Genomic DNA, 23,383 nt, shown 5'->3' with positions numbered 1-23,383 from the left:
TCCCACTTCTTACACATCTTAGGTCTCAGAACCTGCATAATGTTTTCTGTTCAGTTAAACGATGATATAGAAGATAACAAACCACAAATTATCCCCCCCCCCCCAAAAAAAATGTAAACCACTGTGAAGTTTGCAGATATACACATGGATTCGCACTGTGTGGAGTACTCACAGAATTCAAAGAAGGTAAAAACAAACTACCAAGACAGATAAACTATTCTGCTTCTTCATTTTGCATCCTCTCTGTAATATGAAGTTAGGATTTTTAAACAAATTTTAAGTTGCCTTATCACTGATTCTGGTGATAATTGTATTTTCAAATTAAAGATCCTCACTAAAATAATGCATAGGATCATACTGATTAGTTTTGAACTAATTAACAATTATTTTCAGATGATTACCTGCAATTTATTTCAAGCCAAGTCAAATCACTTTTTATTGTCATTTCGACCATAACTGCTGGTACAGTACACAGTAAAAACGAGACAATGTTTTTTAGGACCATGGTGCTACATGAAACAATATAAAAACTACACTGATCTAGGTAAAACAACACAAAAAACTACACTCGACTACAGACCTACCCAGGACTGCATAAAGTGCACAGAACAGTGCAGGCATTACAATAAATAATAAACAAGACAATAGGCACAGTAGAGGGGAGTAAGATGGTGTCAGTCCAGACTCTGGGTATTGAGGAGTCTGATGGCTTGGGGGAAGAAACTGTTACACAGTCTGGTCGTGGGAGCCCGAATGCTTCGGTTCCTCTTCCCAGATGGAAGGAAAGAGAACAGTTTGTATGAGGGGTGGGTGGGGTCTCTCATAATGCAGTTTGCTTTGCAAATGCTTTCTACATAAGGGCAAATCTGCTGCCAAGATTCACAGCAGAACAGCACCCTAAGTACTCTGGAATCAATGAGTGATAATTTAACTTTCTGCTAGGGGAAAGGTAAGGACTTTATTTAATTAAGTTTGCTTGCTACAATTACTTTTATGGCACACTTTTCTTACTTTTAATTATTAAGAAAGCTATTTTAAGCTATTTTTAAAGCTATTTTCTTACTTGGTACTGTCTGATTCTAAATAGTTGTGACCATCACATAACTTCAAATCAGATTGGATGAAGGGGTTTCATTTATAGCCAAACAGAATAAAAAGTTATTGAAGAATGCCACTTGTGTTGGGGCAACACCCGCTCTACCCTTAACTTTGTTGAGATATTAGGAGACAGACTCCCATTATAAGACTGTCCTATCATAATTGACGACTAAAAACTTGTATGGTTATTCTGCAAATTTATTGATAGTTGACTGGGTATCAATCAGATTAAACTAAAAGTGTGTGTCCACATGCTGAAGTTGGAATGTCACAGCTACTCCTGGATATCTCTAGGCTTCAGTTATGGCTGTTAGCTGATATGTTAATTCCTTTAACAGTCACAATCTTCACAGCTCCCTGGTTTCACCATCTAGAGTTATAGCTTTTTAAGAAACTCTACTATGCTGCACATGCTTATCAATATCTCTTAACAGTTAATTTTGCAGTGCTGTAACACATGGCCTCAGACCAGTTTGTTTTCTTTGCTTTTGAAGAAAAAAGTAATCTCCTTTGAGAGACACAGATGGAATAGTTTACATTCATGGCCCAGACTTGACTTCCAGAGTCTGACCTACTATAACCCACATTCTGTTAGTAGGCCTCAAAAGTCACTGAATGCTTCTTGTTCTAAACCTCCCACCAGTGATATCTGCAATGCTTCCTTTCTATTTTACTACTCTCCTATCAACTCGTGTTTCATTAGGGTGTCCTGTGGATCTTGTGATTTGTTTGGATTTCTTTGTAACTAGCTGTTCTTTAAGTATTAAATCTAATAAGCAATATTAAAATGCTAGTGAAGCAAGTTAACTTTCTGTTCTAACTGGAAATTAAATGGCTTAATTTTTTTTAAAAATTGTGTTGTTCCACAGATTAGTAAAACGCTTTTCTCCAATTTCAGCATCTGAAGTTTTATAATCATAAAAATGCCACATAAAGTGAGTCGTTACTGAATCACTGAATATTACCAGATATCTGAAGTGTATGCAGTAGAAAGTTACATTGTAATCTGAAGTGAGATTGTATCTTAAATACAGAGGTAGAGGATAAAATTACAGCAATGGCACAAACTGCTGGCACGATGGAATTGGAACTTTTACTTAGGAAAGCAAAGCAAAGGGGAGAACCACAAGGCAAGTGCACATTAAGGCTGTGTGCTTAGCCTCCTGCTCTACTGGCTTTATACTTATGACTATGAGGCTAAGTAGAAAGCCACAATTAAGTTTGCTAATAGCATTGCTGTTGGTTGAATCAAAGTGTTAACAACTCGGCATACAGAAGAGAGAATGAAAATCTGCTTGAATGGCGCCACAACAACAACCCCTCAGTCAGCATCAGCAAAACCAAAGAGCAGATGATTAACTACAGGAGGAAGAAATCGGGGGTGCATTAGCCAGTCCTCATGAGGGGATCGGAGGTGGAGAGGGTCAGTAACTTTAAATGCCTTGGAGTTATCCTACCAGAGGATCTGTGCTGGGAGGGCCACTTCTACTTTCTAAGAAGTTTGAGCAGATTCTGAATGGCATCTAAAACTTTGACAAACTTTTATAAATGCACAGTGGAGAGTATCCTAACTGGTTACATCAAGGCCTGGTATAGAAACACCATAGCCGAAGAATTAAAAGCTTAAGTGGTGGATACAGCCCAGTTAATCACAGAAAAAACCTTTCCCATCACCGAGTATATCTACGAGGAGTGCTGCTACAAGAAAGCAGCATCTATTGTTATGAATGTACCACAGCTCTGAGGGGCCGAAGGGTGCGGGACCAGCCCCCTCCTTCTGGAGAATCGCAAGATCGCTATTAATTCGGGTCTCGGCCCCAGGAAATGAGAGACAATGCAACAGATTTGACCATTGTTCTTAGAGGCACCTGTGTGAATTGCAACTCTATAGTACGTGCCAGCTATCAGGGACATGGACACCCTCGGGCAATGTGGGGGTGGGGATTGTATCACCCTACCTTGATTGACATTTACAAATCTGCCAGCCATGATAAAACGGAGACTGCAGGAGGCGGTACTCCAGCCACACACCAGACGGAGACACCATCGCTCTTCGTTCCCGTAAGAACGGGAAGCTGCTTGGGAGCCACGTGTGATTTGGATCCCCTAGCTAGGGAATCGAGTGGCTAATAACCCCGAAAAGGATTCCGAACTGACAACGGGGAACTCACGTTCCCGATTCCACGATTTGAGTCCAACAGGCTGGCAAGTTTATTTTCTCTCTCCAACCCGTGAACACCCAGCAGTCCCTCAAACGGCTAAAAGCCTTCATGAACTGGCGAGACTTTTTATATTTCCATCGGACAATAGTTTTACCCCTAGACAAACGATAGAGCTACTTCGAATTGTTGATTATTACTATACCCATGCTTTAGATTGAGTATTGACGATGTATATTATCTGAATGTTTGTATTAACCTTACTTTTGTGCCCCTTTATAAATAAAAACGTTTAAAAATGGTACCATCAGACTTCAGCGGACCTCTCTATCTTTGCTGGTAAGTGACCCAGTTATGGGGTTCATAACACTATCATCAGGGACAACAACCATCCTGGCTATGGTCTCTTCTCGCTGCTGCCATCGGGAAGAAGGTACAGCAGCCTAAGGTGCTGCATCACCAGATTCAGGAACAGTCACTACCCTTCAACCGTCAGGCTCCTGAACTTCAGCCACTTCAACTCTGATCCACAATCTATGGACTCACTTTCAAAGACTGTAAAACTCATGTTCTCAGTATTAACAGTGGATGTGCTGTATCTATCTGTGTTTTTCATTTATTTTGTATTTGCACAATTTGTCTTCTTTTGCAGATTGATTGTCAACTTTGGTTGTGTATAGTTTTTCATTGATTTTATTGTATTTCTTTGTTCTACTGTGAATGCCTGCAAGAAAATGAAACTCAGGGAGGTATATAGTGACATTTATGTACTTTGATAATATACCAGTAGCATAGTAGTTAGAACAACGCTTTAGTACAGGTGCCATATAACCATATAACAATCACAGCACGGAAACAGGCCATTCCGGCCCTCCTAGTCCGTGCCGAACTCTTAATCTCACCTAGTCCCACCTACCCGCACTCAGCCCATAACCCTCCACTCCTTTCCTATCCATATACCTATCCAATTTTACCTTAAATGACACAACTGAACTGGCCTCTACTACTTCTACAGGAAGCTCATTCCACACAGCTATCACTCTCTGAGTAAAGAAATACCCCCTCGTGTTTCCCTTAAACTTTTGCCCCCTAACTCTCAAATCATGTCCTCTCGTTTGAATCTCCCCTACTCTCAATGGAAACAGCCTATTCACGTCAACTCTATCTATCCCTCTCAACATTTTAAATACCTCGATCAAATCCCCCCTCAACCTTCTACGCTCCAATGAATAGAGACCTAACTTGTTCAACCTTTCTCTGTAACTTAAGTGCTGAAACCCAGGTAACATCCTAGTAAATCGTCTCTGCACTCTCTCTAATTCCCGGGTTCAATTCCCGCTACTTCCTTTAAGGAGCTCTGGTTTCCTCCCATAGTCTGAAGACCAACCACTATTGGTCATTGTAAACTGTCCTGTGATAAGGCTGGGATTAAACTGGGGGATTACTGGGTGGTGTGGCTCGAAGGGTGGGAAGGGCCTACTCTGTGCTGTATGCCAATAAATAAATTTACTTTGAACGAGATAAATACATAAAACAAAATAAAATTATAATCTGCTGCAAAAAAAAATAAACTGCTGACTCATCAGATTGAGTACTACCTGTGCAGAGAGAATAATTGTTAGTTTATGGCTGAATCCCTGCATCAGAACACTGAAACAGTCCTGATGCAACTTATCCATCCAAAATGTTGACAATTCCTCTCTCCACACAGATGCTGCCTGACTAGCCTTATTCCACTTGGGAGACACTAGACACTGCAGGTACCCTAGATTCCAGCATCGGAAGTCTCTCATGTTTCCATGATAAACTGTTAACTGATTGCTGGTTCATTACTGGGCTGACTGGGCTTAGTTCCCACACCTTCTCCTGGTTCCTGTACTCTCTCTAATGATTCCTGAAGCCCCCAAGAACCTGCACACAAATTCTGGAATACTAGAGTTTCAGTTTGCACACTCCCTTTCAACAGACCAAGACCCTGTTTCCCACATTCCCTTTAAGCACACCAGGTTCCAGATACTTGCATTCCCTTTAAATTCACCTGGTTGTGTCTCACAGCTTCCCTTGAAACTTAGGTTCTCTGGAAGTGTTGGTATACTACTATGCTGTGTAACAGTTTTAAAAAGGGCAATAAAAAGTGTGTTGATAATTTAAATAACATCAAATCATATGGAAAATCTGCAAATCTGGTACCACCTAAATACTGAAGGTACTGAGTTACCAGTTTTACAAATAAAAATTGGATTTAAAGTGATCACTAGACTTGTAATATAGGAGATTAATGGACTTGAAGATAAACTGCAGCTATGCAGAAAGAGAACTCCCCACCACATTCTTCCAGCAATAAAGGGCATGAAAAAGCAGAAAGTTTTAATACTTGTAGCTGACTTTGGTACTGAAGATGTCTAGGGAAATGAGTTAAATGAAAAAAAATCCACTGTAGAAGTCATTACTGATTCCAGTAAATTTCTTGGCTCTCTTAGTCTAACCAAATTGCATGTCACTCTGACATTAAATGAAAGCTGAAACAAACATTTCAAAATTGAATAAATGAAACATCACCAACAATTTCCCTACAATGCAAAGGGTACATTTTTTATGAATATTAACTGATGAAAGCAAAGTTAATGTAATACATGATTGAATGCTCAAAATGTCCAAAATATTGAAACCCCTCTGGAATGCAGTATTTTTAAATGGAGTTTCTGGAATTCAAATCAGACTTTTTTTTGTTTCAATAATGTCCAATTGCCCCATGTCCACTTAGTTTAACAGCAGCATAAACTAGAATTGCACAATATATGATTACATGACAGTTCTAATACTTAATTGGTAGTACAAACATCAAACTATATATAAAATCATTTTGGTTCCATTTTGGATGTATAAAGAAAATGCAGCAAGTACAAATGTTTTTTAAATATATTGGAACCAAGCTTTCACAGATAAATCTGATGTTAAGACCTACAAAATAACCACAAATGAAAGTAGCTGGATAACAAAATTATTCACTATATAAATGTATCGCAGACCACATCACTATTTGTCTAGACTTCAGTTCTGTCCATCTTCCTTCAGTTACATCTTTTTTATATATAAATTTCGTAGACACTGTATAAAAATAAAATCAAAGTATCTGCAGTAGTACTACAAATTCCAACCAACAAATATAAAATATATAACAACTGTGAAAGTTTATAGAAATGAGTGTGCATTACATGCCAACTAAATTCCATTCCTAGGATGGAGGAGGGGAAAAGGAATTAAAAGGAGAGGTATAGCAGGTAAATGGAGAACCAGTATAAGGTATTAATCACATATTCAAGTGGCAATATAATTGAGACTCTAACTTAAAGGGTTGGTGCAACAATTGTTTCTAACATACAGTATTCTAACGCTAAAATATTTACATTAAGGTAACTTCATATTTCAAGTGTTAACAGGACAAGACTGCTTCCTACTGGCTAAATCAGACAATACAAATTCTAACATAATACACTGAATTTCATACTCTACCATCAAAATTAACTTTCCTTTTAGCAATATATAATGTTCTGGCTTCCAGAGGTACAGTTGTATGAACATCAACATCAGTTTTCATACGTAAGGGTTTTTTAAAATATAATTTCCTGCGTGGATTAATTGGGATTCGATATGAAGCCCATGGTGGAAAGACATCCATTTCAATCCTCTCTTTAATTGCCTTTGAAACAGCAATATCTATAAGTCTTAAGTTTTGTTAATGTTAGTAAACATCTAGTAGATTTATTTTGAAGTATTTTGTTTATCTCTTATCATTGCGCCACGGGTTTACTCTTACACAGCATAATTATGGAGTATTGCGTGTGTGTTTAACACCGATTATGACAGTAATCAACAGGATTAGTATATTCAGGGGAGTGGTGATTCTATATTGAATTTAATATGCAATTTTCTTAACTTTCTACAGTATCACAAGTAAGACTTCATTAAAAACCTTGAAGAAAGTGATTTCAGGTGATTTTTGAGAAACTCACTCCATAACATTGTATATCCACACTGCATGGGGATCTACATACACAGTAGAGTATATCCACTCAACTGTGAAAAGATCATTCACCTTCAAGGGCATGGCCCACGGACTGGAGACGCGTCTGAACGCCACATGACAATGTCAGCCTCTGATCTGAGCAACAACGATCGCCAAGATCGGGAAATGAGGTCAAAATGTGGTGATTCAATTGTGTCTCAAAAGAGTCCATCATTAGCGTAGCTGCAGCACGAGTCCGCACCAGAGCCAAAGTGGCAAGAACGAGAGCAGCTTGGGCTAAAAGCGAAGTTCATTTGTAAACAGAGAAAGCTCACATATTCATGGAGACAAGAAAACAGCACGTGTAGAGGCTACATTAAGTGTGCCCAAGTAAGAGTGTGAAGCTGAGGCTGCGGTGCCTCAGCAGAGGCAAAGGTGTACGAGCAGCAGCTGACTCAGAGAGTGGTGAGAGTACAACCAGGATCAATAACACTTTGCTGTCACAACAGCCAAAGCAGCTTACTAAAGAATATGTCCAAACACATTCTGGCTGTAAAAAGACAGTGCTCTAGCTCTACAAGGAGAAGCTGTCTAAACCATGCAGCCAATATACCTTTCACATACTATAGGTTTTGACAGTCAAGGTTTACAGCTGCAAAGACCGATGGCATCCCTTTCTGCAGTTTCATCACAGGAAAGACTTCAGTCAAGAATTGTTACCGATGTCAATTCCATCAGCACAGACATGGACAGACTGAACTTCCATCCATCCCAGAACACACATTCAGCAAACTAGTTTCCACAATGTCCTCTTTCAGGAGTCATAGGTGCACTAAATTTGTTTTGTTTTCTGGCTCATCGAGACTTAGTCACAGCAGAACTAAAGGTGTTCGACAACCAGTCTGCCAGTTCATCTGTTTTGGAAGTCAAGCTTTCGCAATGCTGTGGAAGGACCAAGTCTCAAACCTAGAAACAGTTAGATCTTCTCTACAAGCATCTTGATGGGGAGTCACGTAAATATGCAAAAGCGTTAGGACAGTGCACATTACTAATACAGCTACAGGTTTGCAAATGCTGTAGCAAAGGTTGGACAAATGCAATGGCTCTCCATTGGCAATTGAAGAATCCCTCTTCAGCAGACTCAATAATTTTCCAAAGCTTTAACACAAACTGTGGAAGCTACTGCAGCTTGCTTTGCAAGCCACAAAAAATGAATGTTACTTACTGGGAAACCAGTAACTTACTTACTGGTTACTTATTCAAGAGGAATAAACCCAAAGGTGGAGAAACCAAACAATATGCAAGAACAGTGGATAACTGAAGGGTTCAAGCATAAAATGAAGCATCATGCCTACTATCTGCAATTTTCATTCTTTGTAGAATTCGTCTGCCGCCACACAAAAATACAAAATGACTCTAGTCTTGTGCCCTCAATTTCCAGTAACTTGCCAAAGAGAGGTCTCCAACAGAGGAATGGGGAACCATAATCCCAAGTGGAAAATTCCATTCGAACCCCATCAGACAATGCCTGGTCCATAAGAAACCTTGCCCCTTAGGGAAGTGCAGAGGGCGCAGGGAAAATCCGCTTGCAGATAAGAGACGCCTTCTGAAGGAGCACTCAATATGTTTCAAATGTTATGCTTCGACAGAGCACCAAGCAAGACTGTAAATCTATCATACACTGCAGTGAGTGCAACACTGACAACCAACTTTGGTCACTATTAGTTCCAACAAATCTACAGCAGAGCATGGACGATGCCAGCTGAGCATCTGTCGGATGTAGCTACTTCCTCATGCACAGAGCTATGTGGGAAAGGCTTCTAAGGCAAATCTTGCTCGATGATATGTTTAGTCAAAAACCTAAAGGCATATGTTATATTGGATGATTTGAGCTATGTATCATTGGCAAAATCAACATTCTTTGACACACTTAGTATTCAAAGTTCTGTTTCCCCATACACTCTAAAAATGTGTTCTGGAACATCAGGAATTGCAGGAAGAGGAGCCAGTGGATTTGTTGTGCATTTGTTGTGGAGTCAATAGGAGGGGAGATCTGCCTGCCTTTGCCAACATTCATTGAGAGTGACCATATTCCCAATAACAGGGATGAAATCCTAAGTCCTGAAGCTGCACACTGTCACTCATATCTTACGGCCGCAGCTGAGAAGATATCCCCATTTAACTCTTCTGCTGAGATGTTCCTGTTGCTTGGCAGAGACACCATCCATGCCCATAAGGTATGTGAAGAGTGCAATGGTTGGTACAATGCACCTTTTGGACCTGAGTTGTGTCATGCTGCGTGAAGTCTGCCTTGATAGCACTCATCAGCCCACTGTCAGCATGTTTAAGAGTAACGTCCTCAAGAATGATGATCAAGTCATTTTTGACCCGATGAGAGCAGAATCCATATGAATGACAAGATTGTAGACAGCAAATCAAGCGCCCTGACATAGTTGCCTCTGCTCAACTAGATTCAGGTAAGCTGATCTTCTGTCACTCGGGAGATGATTATAAGCTGGCACCAGCCATCGAAGATGAGGTCTTCCATCGAACCATGAACAAGGTGTTTAGTAAAGACGTGTCAAACAGTTGGGTAGCTCCCTTTCTTTACCACTCTCCACAACTGCCAAACAAAGAGCAAGTCCTTAGTTGACTCATGTCTCTCAGTCACACATTGATGAAGGTAGAGCGGTGGATGTAGTGTATATCTATTTCAGCAAGGCATTTGATAAGGTTTCCCATGCGAGGCTCATTCAGAAAGTAATGAGGCACGGGATCGAAAGAGACATGCTTTGTGGATCCAGAATTGGCTTGTGCACAGAAGGCAAAGAGTTGTTGTAGATGGTTCGTATTTTGCATGGAGGTCGGTGATCAGTGGTGTTCTGCAGGGGTCTGTTCTGGGACCCTTCCTCTTTGTGATTTTTATAAATGACCTGAATGAGGAAGTAGAAGGGTGGGTTAGTAAATTTGCAGATGACACAAAAGTTGGGGTTGTTGTGGATAGTCTGGAGGGTTGTCAGAGGTTACAGCAGGACATCAATAGGATGCAGAACTTGGATGAGAAGTGGCAGATAGAGTTCAAACCAGATAAGTGTGAAGTGGTTCATTTTGGTAGAAATTTGAAGACAGAATATAATTATTAATGATAAGACCCTTGGCAGTGTGGAGTATCAGCGAAATCTTGGGGTCTGTGTCCATAGGACACTCAAAGCTACTGTGCAGGTTGACAGCATTGTTAAGAAAGTGATGGTGTGTTGGCCTTCATCAACCATGGGATTGAGTTCAAGAGCCGTGAGGTATATAAGACCCCACTTGGAGTACTGTGTTCAATTCGTGTCATCTCATTACAGGAAGGATGTGGATGCTATAGAGCGAGTGCAGACGAATTTTACAAGGATGTTGCTTGGATTGGAGAGCATGCCTCGGTCGGTTTGAGTGAATTTGGTCTTTTCTCCTTGGGGTGACAGAGGATGCAGTGGCCTGATAGAGGTGTGTAAGATAATGAGAGGCATTGATCATGTGGATAGCCAGAGGCTTTTTCAAGGGCTGAAATGGCTAACACGTGGGGACATAGTTTTAAGGTGTTTGGAAGTACCGTAGGTACAAGGGAGATGTCAGAGGTAAGTTTTTCACACAGGGTCGTGGGTGCGTAAAATGCACTGCTAGCGAAGGTGACAGAGGCGGATACAATGGGGTCTTAGACTCTTAGAGAGGTACATGAAGCTTAGAAAAATAGAGGGCTATGCGGTAGGGTAATTCTAGGCAGTTTCTAGAGTAGGTCACATGGTCGGCATAACATTGTGGGCCGAAAAACCTGTAACATGCTGTAGATTTCTATGTTTCTATAAACCAGAAATGAAAGATCATTACGTGGAGTTCATGGAAAGACTCAAAGGACCAATTATGCTGAGTTAGTGGCTCCATCAGATCCCATAAAAGAAAACTGGTATTTGCCCAACTCAGTGTTTACCATGCCCAGAAGCCAGCACAAATACAAACTGTCTTTGATTCAAGTGCTCAATTCAAAGGCGTATCACTAAAGCAATGTGTTCTTGCGGGGTCCAGACCTCAATAATAGTCTGCTTGGGGTCTTCGTGCACTTCAGAACTGAGTCTGTCGCAGTGGTGGCGACCTCAGATTTTTGTGATTTCATGACCACCAAATGGACAGCAAGATTCTGAAGTACCACATGAGAGTTCATGTATTTAGTAACAGTCCCTTACCAACTGTGGCTATCTATGACCTTAGAGGACAGCAATTGAAGGAGAGAAGGAATTCAGGACTGGAAGCACATAGAAAGGTATTTCTAACTTGTTGATGGTCTTAAGTAATTTTCTAGTAGAGAGCAGTCATTACACTGAAAGCAGTGCAAGACATGTTGACAGTCTAATCTCAAACTGTATAAGATCACATCCAACAATGCTGAGGTCTTGCAGCATTTCCCATCTGAACATCCATCCAAAGGTCTGCAGAATTTTGATCTTGGAAAGGACCTTTGTCTTATGCAATGCAGTCTGGGCCTTGGATGAAACCTTGTTACCAACACTCTTACTTTCCAGGTCACTGATACCGAAAGACCCTTAACTCGTTGTGGCGCACTATTGACTATCAACAGCTTATTTGACCCTCTTGAGTTTGCTGCTGCAGTCAGTATCTAGGGATAAGAGAGTTGACCTTAAGTACTTGTGGATGGAATGTTCCATTCTCCAAAGGGAAATATAAGCAGTGGTGTTCTTCCCTTCAGGACCTTAAAGGCTTGAAAATCCCAAGAACTTGAACAACAATTCTTCCAGCTACAGCTCAAAAGAAGGAGATCTGCCTTTTCTGTGATATGTCAACTAGTTATTGCTGTTGCATACTTGAAAGTCACAGATGTTACTGGATATAGTGAAGTTGGATTCATCCTGGCCAAGGCTGTACTGTTGTCCTAGCAGAGATGATAACCGAAGAGCTGGACACAGAACTAGATAATATTGAGTACTTTACTGACAGCAAAGTTGTGCTCATTTTATATATTAATGAAATAGGGAAATTCTATTTGTATGTACATAGTAGGATCTAACTTAACAGGCAATCAACTCAGAAGAGCCAATGGAATAATGATCCCACTGATCTCAACCCGGTTGATCATACCAAAAGAGGGCTCCAAGCTAATCAGCTCACCCTCTCCTCATGGGTAACTGTCTTGAATTTCTTGCTGATCCCCAGCAACATCATCAAGGCAGGTATTTTCAAAGTGAGAATGGTTAAAGAGTGTGTAATAAGACTGCTTTCAAGACACAAGTCTCCGAGACTAACCTTTTTCCAAAGACCTAATAAAAAAAGCATTTGACTTTTGTTTCAATAATTAAGTTTGCATCCTATGAAGGCTAGACGGGTAGGGTTTTGGCCTTTACTGTTGCAGTTCATTTTGTATGAACATCACTTCTTGTACATAATCTGTTTTTATACCATTTCCTGCATCGGTTAACTTGGATTCGATATGAAGCACATGGTGGAGAGGCATCCATCTTGATCCTCTCTTTATTTGCCCTTGAAATAGCAACATCTGTGAGTCTTAAGTTTCATTAATATTGGTACACATTTAGTAGATATATTTTCAAGAAAGTATTATGCTTTATCACTTATTGTTGTGCCATGAGTTTATTCTTGTTTATGCAGCATAATTACAGCATGTGGCGTGTGTATTATCTTGGTTAACACCGATTCAGGGGTGCGGCGATTCTGTATTGAATTTAATACGTATTTTACTTAACTTTCTGCAGTTCCACAAGTAAGGTTTCATTAAAAACCCTGAAGGAAGTTTCTGACTCGGGTAATTTTTGAGAAGGTCCTGCTTTTCAGCTTTCTGGCTAACTCACCGCATAGTTTTGTATATCTGCATTGCCAGGGTGGTAGAATAAGACCAAGAGACAAAAGAATAGAATTAGGTCAATTGAGTCCTCTGTCATTCCATCATGATCATGGTGTATTATTATTATCATTGTATATTATTCATCTCAACCCCATTTTCCTGCCTTCCCCCTGTAACCTTTGCCCTGATTAATCAAAAACCTATCAACAACGATCTTAAATCTACCCAATGAACTGACCTGCACAGCTGTCTCTGGCAATGAATTCCACAGATTTACCATCGTTTAGATAAAGAAATTTTTCCTTATCTCTGTTCTAAATGGATATCCCTCTATTCTGAGGCTGTGCCCCCTGGTGCTAGACTCCCCCACTATAGGAACCATCTTCTCCACATCCACTCTATATTCAATACTCAACAATCTTCAATGAGATTCCACCCCCCCCCCCCCCACATTGTTCTACACTCCAGCATGTACAGGACCACAGCCATCAAAGACTACCCTTTCATTCCTGTGATCAATCTCGTAAACCACAAATGTGCTCTCCAATGCCAGCATAATTTTTCTTAGATAAGGACCCAAAACTGCTCACACATTCCAAATGCAGTCTGACCAATGCCTTATAAAGCCTCAGCATTACATTATTGCTTTTATATTCTAGTCCTCTCAAAATGAATTCTAACATTGTATTTGCCTTTCTTACCACCGATTCAACCTGTAAGTTAACCTTTAGGAAATCCTGCATGAGAAGTCCCTTAGTATCTCAGATTTTTGAATTTTCTCCCTATTTTAAAAATATTACATGTCTTTATTCCTTCTGCCAAAGTGCATGACTATGCACTTCCCTAAACTATATTCCTTCTGCCACTTCTATGTCAATTCCACCAATCTGTACAAGCTTTTCTACAGACATCCTGCTTCTTCAATATTACTTGCCCCTCCACCTACCTTCGTATTATCTGCAAACCTGGCCAGCAAGCCATCAATTTCATCATCTAAATCACTGACATAGAATGCGAAAAGAATCAGTTCCAACTCTGACACCTGCAGCACACCGTTAGTAACTGGCAGCCAACCAGAAAAGGCTCCCTTTATTCCCACCTTTGTTTCCTGCCACTCAGCCAATCTTCTATCCATGCTAGTACCTTTCCTGTATAATACTATGGGCTCTTATCTTGCTAAGCATGCTAATCTGAAGCACCTTGTCAAAGTCCTTCTGAAAATCCAAAAAAGCAACATCTTGACACTTCTTTGGCTATCCTACTTGTTATTTCCTCAAAGAATTCCAACAGATTTGCCAGGCAAGAGTTCCCCTTGAGAAAACCATGCTGTATCGGTAGCAGAGCGAAGGGCGCTGAGTAGGTTACGGTCAATTATGGAAAACCCTGAACATCCTCTACATAGCACCATCCAGAGACAGAGAAGCAGTTTCAGCGACAGGTTGCTATCGATGCAATGCTCCTCAGACAGGATGAAGAGATCAATACTCCCCAATGCCATTCGGCTTTGCAATTCAACCGCCAAGAGTAAGATATGTTAAAGTGCCGGGGTTAGGACTCAATGTATTTAAGTAAACTACTTAAGAACTTTTTAAAAGCTATTATTAATGCTTTTTGAGAGGGTGATTTTAGATGCATATCATATTTTTACTGAGTTAAGTATTGTATGTAATTAGTTTTGCTACAATAAGTGTATGGGACATTGGAAAAAATGTTGAATTTCCCCATGGGGATGAATAAAGTATCTATCTATCTATCTACATTATTGGCTAGCTTACCTTCATATTTAAATATTTCTCTCTTTATGGCTTTTTTAGTTGGCTTCTGTTGGCTTTTAAAATCTTTCCACTCCTCTACCTTCCATCTAATTTATGCTTTATCTTTTGCTTTAATGCTGTCTTTGACTTTCTTTGTCAGCCATGGTTGCCTCATCTTCCCTTTAGAATACTTCTTTATCTTTGGGATGTTTCTTTCCTGCACTTTCTGAATTTCCCCCAGAAACACTAGCCATTGCTGTTCTGCCGTCATCGCTGCTAGTGTGTTCTTCCAGTCAACTTTCACCAGCTCCTCTCTCATGCCTCTGTAAATCCTTTCACTCTCTACTGATTTTTAGCTTCTCTTTCTCAACCTGCAGGGTGAATTCAATAATATTATGATCACTGCCTCCTAAGCATTCCTATACTTTAAGCTCCCTAGTCAAATCTGGGTCATTACTTAACGCCCAACCCAGAATTGCCTTTGTCCTCGTGGTCTCAACCACAAAGCTGCTCCAGAAAGCCATCTTGTAGGCATTCTACAAATTACCTCCATTACCAACCTGATTTTCCCAATCGACCTGCATGTTAAAATCTCCCATGACTACCATAACATTGCCCTTTTGACACGTCATTTCTATTTCCTGTTGTAATCTGTGGTCCACCTCCCAGCCACTGTTGGGAGGCCTGTATATAACTGTCAAAGTCTTTTTATCCTTGCAGTTTCTTAACTCAACCCACAAGGATTCAGCATCTTCCGATCCTGTGTCACATCTTTCTACTGATTTGATGCCATTCTTTACCAGTTGAGCCACACCAAACCCTCTGCCCACCTTCCTATCCTTCCGATATAACATGTAACTTTGGACATTCAGCTCTCATTACAACCATCTTTCAGCCACAATTCAGTGATGGCAATATATCTGGCAATCTGAATTTACTTCATGTACCTCATAGTAAAAGAATCAAATTTACATTCTGAATTTATTACAACAGCACTGTCGGAGGACTTGCTTTCCTATAAAATTGGTTGTATTTAGATTTTTTGTAACATGAACCATTGATAAAAGTTTTCAACCTTTGTTGTTTTTTTCCATGTTGTGTTTAGTTAGGTTTTTTCCCCCACATAAATTCTGTAAGAATACATTTTAATTCCATGTCTCAGTTTTTTGGTAGTGGTTTGTGAATGCTGTAAAGAGCAGTTTCAATTATGCAAACTGCTTAAGAATGGAGTATGTTGTACTTGCATATGCGCACACAAAGAGGGAGAGAGGGAGAAAGGAGAAGGATAGAAAGGGAAGAAAGGGTAAAATGAGAATAAAAAAGATAGTGATAATAAAAAATCAAAAAATTGTCCTTAAGGCTTGTAAATAGTAACAGTATAAGAAGAGGAGATGGGCTTACTATGGGGCCAAAAACTAGGTGGAGAGCATGACCAAGGTAATAAGAGTATCTTATATCCATTCTCCTGGATTATCAACAAAGGAAGATTTACTAGAGATAGTAAATAGGTCAGAAATTGATAAAGAGATGCTAGAAAGCTTTCTGTTAAACTAAATATCCAGTCCACAGAGGTGCTACATCAGCTTGATGGAAAAGTAGATTCTGGCAAAAATCTCTGCTATAAAAGTCTCTCCTTCAAATGCCTCTTTCATTTCTCTTAGTAACTTGGGAAGCTTTCTCTTAACTGGATTATTTAAAAGATATCCCTGTCTGTCTGTGTGTGAGTGGGTGGGTGGGAGGGAGGCAACAGGCTGGATTTGCTGTTGTTGTTGCTTGTGTGTCCTACTGAACAGGATACGGTGGTGCCAGAATGTGTAGTGACTCTTGCAGGCTGCTCTCAGTGCATCCTGGTTGTTAATGCAAAAGATGCACCACTGTATGTTTTCACATACATGCGATAGATAAATGAAACTGAATCAGAATATCAAATTTTAAGGTACCCTCTCTTCATTTACTCTTACTCCAAGTCATTTTCATATTCAACATCCTTTACTGTGACAAGGCAACATGTGGTGCTTTATGAAATTGCTGCAAAGTACTCGATCATGTCCTCTCTTTCAATAAGATAATTTTCTTTTAACACAAACAATTTCTAGGCCAGTGTATGCAGAATAAAGAATCCTTACCAAAGTTTTTTCTAAAACACAAATATATTAACAATAGATTGGAGATTAATTACTAAATAATTATATAAGATAAATATGGTGTTTGTTGTTAATAGAACTCACCAGCCTTCATCATCATCTCCTTCTGGTTGAACTACATCTTCCTCTGGAGTTTCTGAGATAGCTTTTGTAAGCTTTGATTTGAATCGATCAAGCAATGCCAAAGTCTGTGAATAGAAATTCTCAGTAATTAAAATCTGTTGAAATCATGCTTGGTTTTACAAAGTGTTTTGATTTTTGGAATAAAAACTTTCTGCATTTCATAAGCCTCATGTTCATCTGCTGTTTTATACAATATAATCGTGGAAATGAATGACTGCTTAATTGGGCCATCGGCTAATTGGGGCAGCCGCTTATTTGGGACAATTCTTAACAAACAAAAACTAATCAGTTGTGTGTGCTTGAGTTCAAAAAGCAGTACCGGTAATTTTTTTTCGCTGACAGTTGGTGAGAAATAAACAGTAAGCCAATTCAGAACTGTTATGCTCAGTGTGGCTTCAAGCATTTAGGCTTGGAGATGTCAGAAATAGCAGGAAATGAAAATGAAACAATTTCACTTTATCTACAAGTTAGAAACGAAGAAGAATTTGAAGGTATCGACAATCATCTTGAATATTAAAATTAAAATGTAGAGTTGGAGGATGGAATCAGCAAAAACATTGTATGAAGGCAATCCATTATCTGCACTGACTGATTTTGTTCATTTACAGTTGAAAGAACATGACAGGGTACTCTGGGTAAATTCCTCCGTCGATAACTATTAGGAACTAATACACAGTTTTATAGCAGTGTATATAATAGTGTTTATGTTAGTGTTCTAATTTGCTCTGCATTTCACTTAAATACATAAGTCTGTTACTCAGTTTTTCTTTTATACCTTGCTTCAGCTAATTGTGGCAGGTTGTTAATTGGGACAAAATGTAGGTAGGTAACAAAGTGGGTTGATGAGGGTTATGTTATTGATGCTGTCTACCAATGTGTCCCAATTAACCAGATTCTGCCATATTCCTTTCTTTATGACCATATTTTTAGAAGAGTGTATTGCATAACAAAATCTTTGCATTGTTGTTTCAGAGTTATAAGTGCATATTAGAGTAATAATTTTCTCTAGTAGCCCTAATAATATTACATAAAAATTAGCTCACATGTGATCTGATGCTGAAGGCAACACTGTAAATATGCTCATATGGATGCCTGTTGTTAAAAGTGAAAAGATTTCCAAAGGTGAGTTTAGGGCCAAGGAGGATTGTTGTGGCCATGAAAATAATTATTATAATTACTATGTATATAGTTAAGTAGAGGATATATAATCTTAAAACACCAAAAATGAAAACAGTGTACTGATTTTCAGTGACTTATTTTGTCTATGATGAGTTAAACATTTCCAATGGAAAAAAAATCTACTTAAAAATCATTATCAAGGTAAGTCAAGTGCTATGAATAATGCTACAACAGTCACATGTCACAATTTTGAACTTAAATGCTACCCCCATTACCTTACTGTCTTGTCATCTGAGAGCATTGATTTATTTTACAGCTGGCAGGTGCAAGTCCAATAAAATAAGTTAATTTAGGGTAAGCCAGGTACAGCAGGCAAATTGTTCCTATATTTCCTTCTTACTCTTTTACTATAGTGCAGTAACATTTCTACTTTTTCAAAAAGAAATGTCATGCTTCACCCATTCTTAGATAAATTTATTTTACCAGACTAATAGTTGACTAGTATCATTAAATTACAACAGTGATAATGAAATTTATAAAATAGGCTTTGATTTGGATACGTATTTTAAAACATGGATCTGTCTTGAAGATGGATTGGTGGATAGTGGGCTTTTTAGTAATGGCTTAACTTAGGTGGCATCTCAAAATCATGCCACTACATAACAGTTCAAATAACATACCCCCTTCATGATCAATCTGGCACGTGGGAATTTATAAAAAGCCTTGCTAAAATTCAAGTAGACAGCATCAATAACATAACCCTCATCAACCCACTTTGTTACCTACCTAAAAAAAGTTAACGATAGTCAAATACGACCTACCCTTAAAAAAATCAAAGCTGTCTATAATCACAATTGTTCTAAATGATAATTAGTATCAAACTCCATCCAAAAATTAGTCCAATAGGAAAGCAGACAGACTTCTAATTACTCTCTCATTTTCCCTACTAGAGAATGGGATAATGTTAGCAGACCTTTAGTCTTTGCCAGTGAGGTTTGGGAAAAGTCCACATCCTTTCTCACTTTTAACAACCAGAGTTTTTATTTCATGCTGTAGTTTATTTGCTTTCAAAAACAATGTACTATCATCTCTCTCACTAAAGCTATCAATCCAATATTTCAAATTGTATCACTTAAAAACAATGTGCTTTGTGAATGCAAATAAAAACAAGACATTAAAAATCATACACACTTTGTAACTACATGTGCATATGTGATAAGCCTCAACTTATGAGTGTCGATTATGATTTCTGCATTGGAGATCAGAGGTTTAAAATTTCACTTCAGAGATAAGAAAAGATAGACTCTCCAACTTACAATTTGATAGTGTTACGAATGTGACGCAACTCTGAGGGGCCGAAGGGTACAAAGTCGCCCCCTCCTTTTTGAGAATCGCAAGATCACTATTATTTCGGGTCTGAGACCCAGGAAATGAGAGAGAGACATCCAGAATACAGGTGGTTTGGAATGTGTCCTGACCTCAGCGGAACGGAACCACTGATAACGGCCATTGTTTCTTGGAGAAGGAATTGTGTATTGAGTACTGTACTATTCATTGAAACCCCTCAGGGGACAACCAGAGTGGTCTGGTTGAGGGATTGCATCATCCCAACCTGAATGACATCTGAGACCCCGTGAGCGAGGATAAAAGAGGGGTCTGGGGAACAACTCCTTTAGACGCACCAGGAGAAACGCTAGAAGTCCCATGACAGCATTTTGTAGCGAAAGCCGGTGGGGGCTCGTGTGCGTCCTCTCTTGCCTGGGGTGGCGGGCTCACCACGGGAGAACGGTTTAGCTAAAGGAGAGGTCACAATTGAACGGCCACAGCAACGAGACACCTGACGGATCGAAATCATAAAGGAAGGTTGGAAAAAAACCCGTAGCAGTAACTGTTCCCATCCTATCTCTCTCTCTCTCTCCAACCATTGCAACACAGCGGTCCCCAACGGCTGCAGCCTGCATGAACTGAGTGAACTTTATATTTCCATCGGACAATACATTATCCCCTAGACAACGATAGAGCTTATTTCTTGTTGATTATTATTATACCCACACTTTTAAATTTAGTATTGATGACGTATATTATCTGTATATTTGCATTGATATTATTTTTGTGTATTTTTACTAATAAATACTGTTAAAAATAGTATCATCATACTTCAACGGACGTCTCCATCTTTGCTGGTAAGTGACCCAGTTACGGGGTTCGTAACAATAGACAATAGACAATAGGTGCAGAAGTAGACCATTCGGCCCTTCGAGCCTGCACCGCCATTTTCAGATCATGGCTGATCATCTACTATCAATACCCGGTTCCTGCCTTGTCCCCATATCCCTTGATTCCCCTATCCATAAGATACCTATCTAGTTCCTTCTTGAAAGCATCCAGAGAATTGGCCTCCACTGCCTTCCGAGGCAGTGCATTCCAGACCCCCACAACTCTCTGGGAGAAGTTTTTCCTTAACCTAGATCTTTATGTCTAGGTTTCTATTTCCATGGTAATCATGTGTCAAGAATACAGTTACTGTAGGTTTTCAGGAGTGAATACTACTTCAAGTTAATGAAATAATACTTTGGTACACCTGCAAGCAAAATAACATAATCCTTAAACTGTTTGGAGATAACTGTAGCAACACATACACAAAATGCTGGAGAAATTCAGCAGGCCAGGCAGCATCTATGGGAAAACAGTGCAGTGCAGTCAACGTTTCGGCAGGACTAGAGAGAAAAAAAGATGAGTAGTAGATTTTAAAGGTGGGGAGAGGGAGAGAGAAAAACACAAGGTGATAGGTGAAACCGGGAGGGGGAGGGATGAAGTAGATAGCTGGAAAGTTGATTAATGCAAGAGATACAGGGCTGGAAAAGGGGGAGTCTGATAGATGAGGATAGAAGGCCATGGAAGAAAGAAAAGGGGGAGAAGCTCCAGAGGGAGGCGATGGGCAGGCAAGAAGATAGGGTGAGAGAGGGAAAAGGGGACTGGTGAAGGAGAGAGTGGGGGGTGGGACCATTACCAGAAGTTCAAGAAATCGATGCTCATGCCATTAGGTTGGAGGCTACCCAGGCAGAATATAAGGTGGCATTCTTCCAACCTGAGTGTGGCCTCATCGTAACAGTACAGGCGGCCATGAATTGACTCATTAGAATGGGAGATAACTGCGTCATTTAACTGCCATTGAGCATAACACTATGCCAAAGATTATATTTAAAAAAGAGACACGTTGCGCAGTTCACTCTATTTTTGCTAAACCTTCCCAAAGACCAATAGATTATAGATGGTTAATATCAACAACGCATTTCAGTAAGAAAATTTCCCCCCGCAATAATCTTAGAACAGTTCAGAAGAATCTGGTCATAAGATATAGGAGTGAGGTACCATAAAAACTATCACATTTCTGATAATTACATGACAGGATGAGAGATTAAGCTATGTTTTAATTCACAAGTGGTTGGACAACATTCTGGAGATATCCTCATATTCCTGAGAAATAGAACTCACCTGAATTTGATATGCATATTGGGAAAACTTGGGAGTTTATAAAGAGCATGAATGATCAATACAAAGGTACTTTTGTTATCTGCTCCTACTGCAAGTCTAGTTAACTGTTGCAAAATGTAAACACCTGGCTAATATTGTCCATAGTGGTATAACTCTAAATCATTATCTGTGTAAACACACAAGCAACAGGCTTAACAATTTGAGTACGTAAGGGTAATGTTCATCCAATGATTATGGTAAGAGATTACTAATGCCATGGACATTTGTTGCATACAAAATATTTTACTTTAGGTGTCCTAAAAAATTTGATTCCACTGGACAAATTAGGCCTTTAGCTGAAAATGTATTATTTAATCTCAACCTGAACAACTATTAAAGTATCAACCAGTCAGCAGTTTAGAAATCATTTGGTCTACTAATCTTTATCATTATTCCACTTTTAGGACTCCTTGTATTCGGATGAGAAAGTACAAATAAACTGAGAGATCTCAACAAAGGGATCATTAATCTCCCAGTAAAAACATTGTTTAGGTAAACAGCTTACTACATGCAAATGCCTGGGATAGAACATTTCAGCTATAAGAAGAAATAGGATAGGAGGGGTTTGTTTTTTGTAGAGCAGAGAAGTCCTTAAAGAGATATACAAAATAATGAAGGGGCATAGATGCTGCCAGGCCTGCTGAGTTCTTCCATTTTGTGTGTGTTGCTTACAGTCATCTCTGAACAGTTTAAGGATTATATATTTTTCTGCCTGCAGGTAGACCAAAGTATTATTTCAATAACTTGAAGTAGTATTCACTCCTGAAAACCTACTGTAATTACATTGGGATGAAATTTTTTTTTTTGATGAGATTCTTCTCAGTTATTTTCATAACCACTTTTGAAACTCAAATACAGCAATAACAGTCCAGGCCAATGAAAGAAAACATTGAAATGATTACTATATAGATAGGTGTAAAGGCCTCTCTAAAACTGTTGTTACAAAAAACATTTGTGGGTTGTCTCACAAAAAGAAATGGCAGAAGTTATAGTAGAGGCTTTGGTAATAATTTGCCAAAATTCTCTGGACTCCAGGCAGGCCCTGGCGGATTGGAAGACAGTGAATGTTGCACCACTGTTCAAAAAAGGATGTAGGCAAAAAGCAGATAACTATAGGCCAGTTAGCTTAACATCTGTAGCTGGGAAAATGCTTGAAGCTATCATTAAAGAAGAAATAGCGAGGCATCTGGAAAGAAATGGATTCATCAGGCAGACACAGCATGGATTCAGCAAAGGCAGGTCCTGTTTGACAATCTTACTGGAGTTCTTTGAGGATATAATGAGCACAGTGGATAGAGGGGAACAGATGGTCATTATTTACTTGGATTTCCAGAAGGTGTTTGATAAAGTGCCGCATAAAAGACTTATCCATAAGATAAGGATGTATAGAGTTAGGGTTTACGTATTAGCATGGATAGAGGATTGGTTAACTAATGGAAAGCAGAGTTGGGATACATGGGTGTTGCTCTGCTTGGCAATCAGTGGTGAGCGGTGTCCCGCAGGGGTTGTTGCTGGGCTCGCAACTGTTCACGATACACATTAACAACCAGAAAGATGGGACCGAGTGTACTGTATCTAAGTTTGCTGATGAT

The 23,383-nt window shown here is 39.4% G+C and overlaps 1 protein-coding gene across 1 annotated transcript in view; it reads right to left on the bottom strand.

Moving 5' to 3' along the window:
* Nucleotides 1–23,383, bottom strand: part of cwc27 (CWC27 spliceosome associated cyclophilin) — a 139,241-nt gene that overhangs the window by 7,224 nt on the left and 108,634 nt on the right. The window contains exon 13 of the mRNA XM_073064526.1: nucleotides 17,100–17,203. Coding sequence (XP_072920627.1) covers nucleotides 17,100–17,203 — 104 coding nt within the window. The remainder of the gene's footprint in view (nucleotides 1–17,099; nucleotides 17,204–23,383) is intronic.

The sequence above is a fragment of the Hemitrygon akajei genome, chromosome 13, assembly GCF_048418815.1.
Source record: "Hemitrygon akajei chromosome 13, sHemAka1.3, whole genome shotgun sequence".
NCBI classification, from domain to species: Eukaryota; Metazoa; Chordata; class Chondrichthyes; order Myliobatiformes; family Dasyatidae; genus Hemitrygon; species Hemitrygon akajei.
Note: the sequence above shows the minus strand (reverse complement) of the source record. Positions and strands in the feature narration are given on the sequence as shown.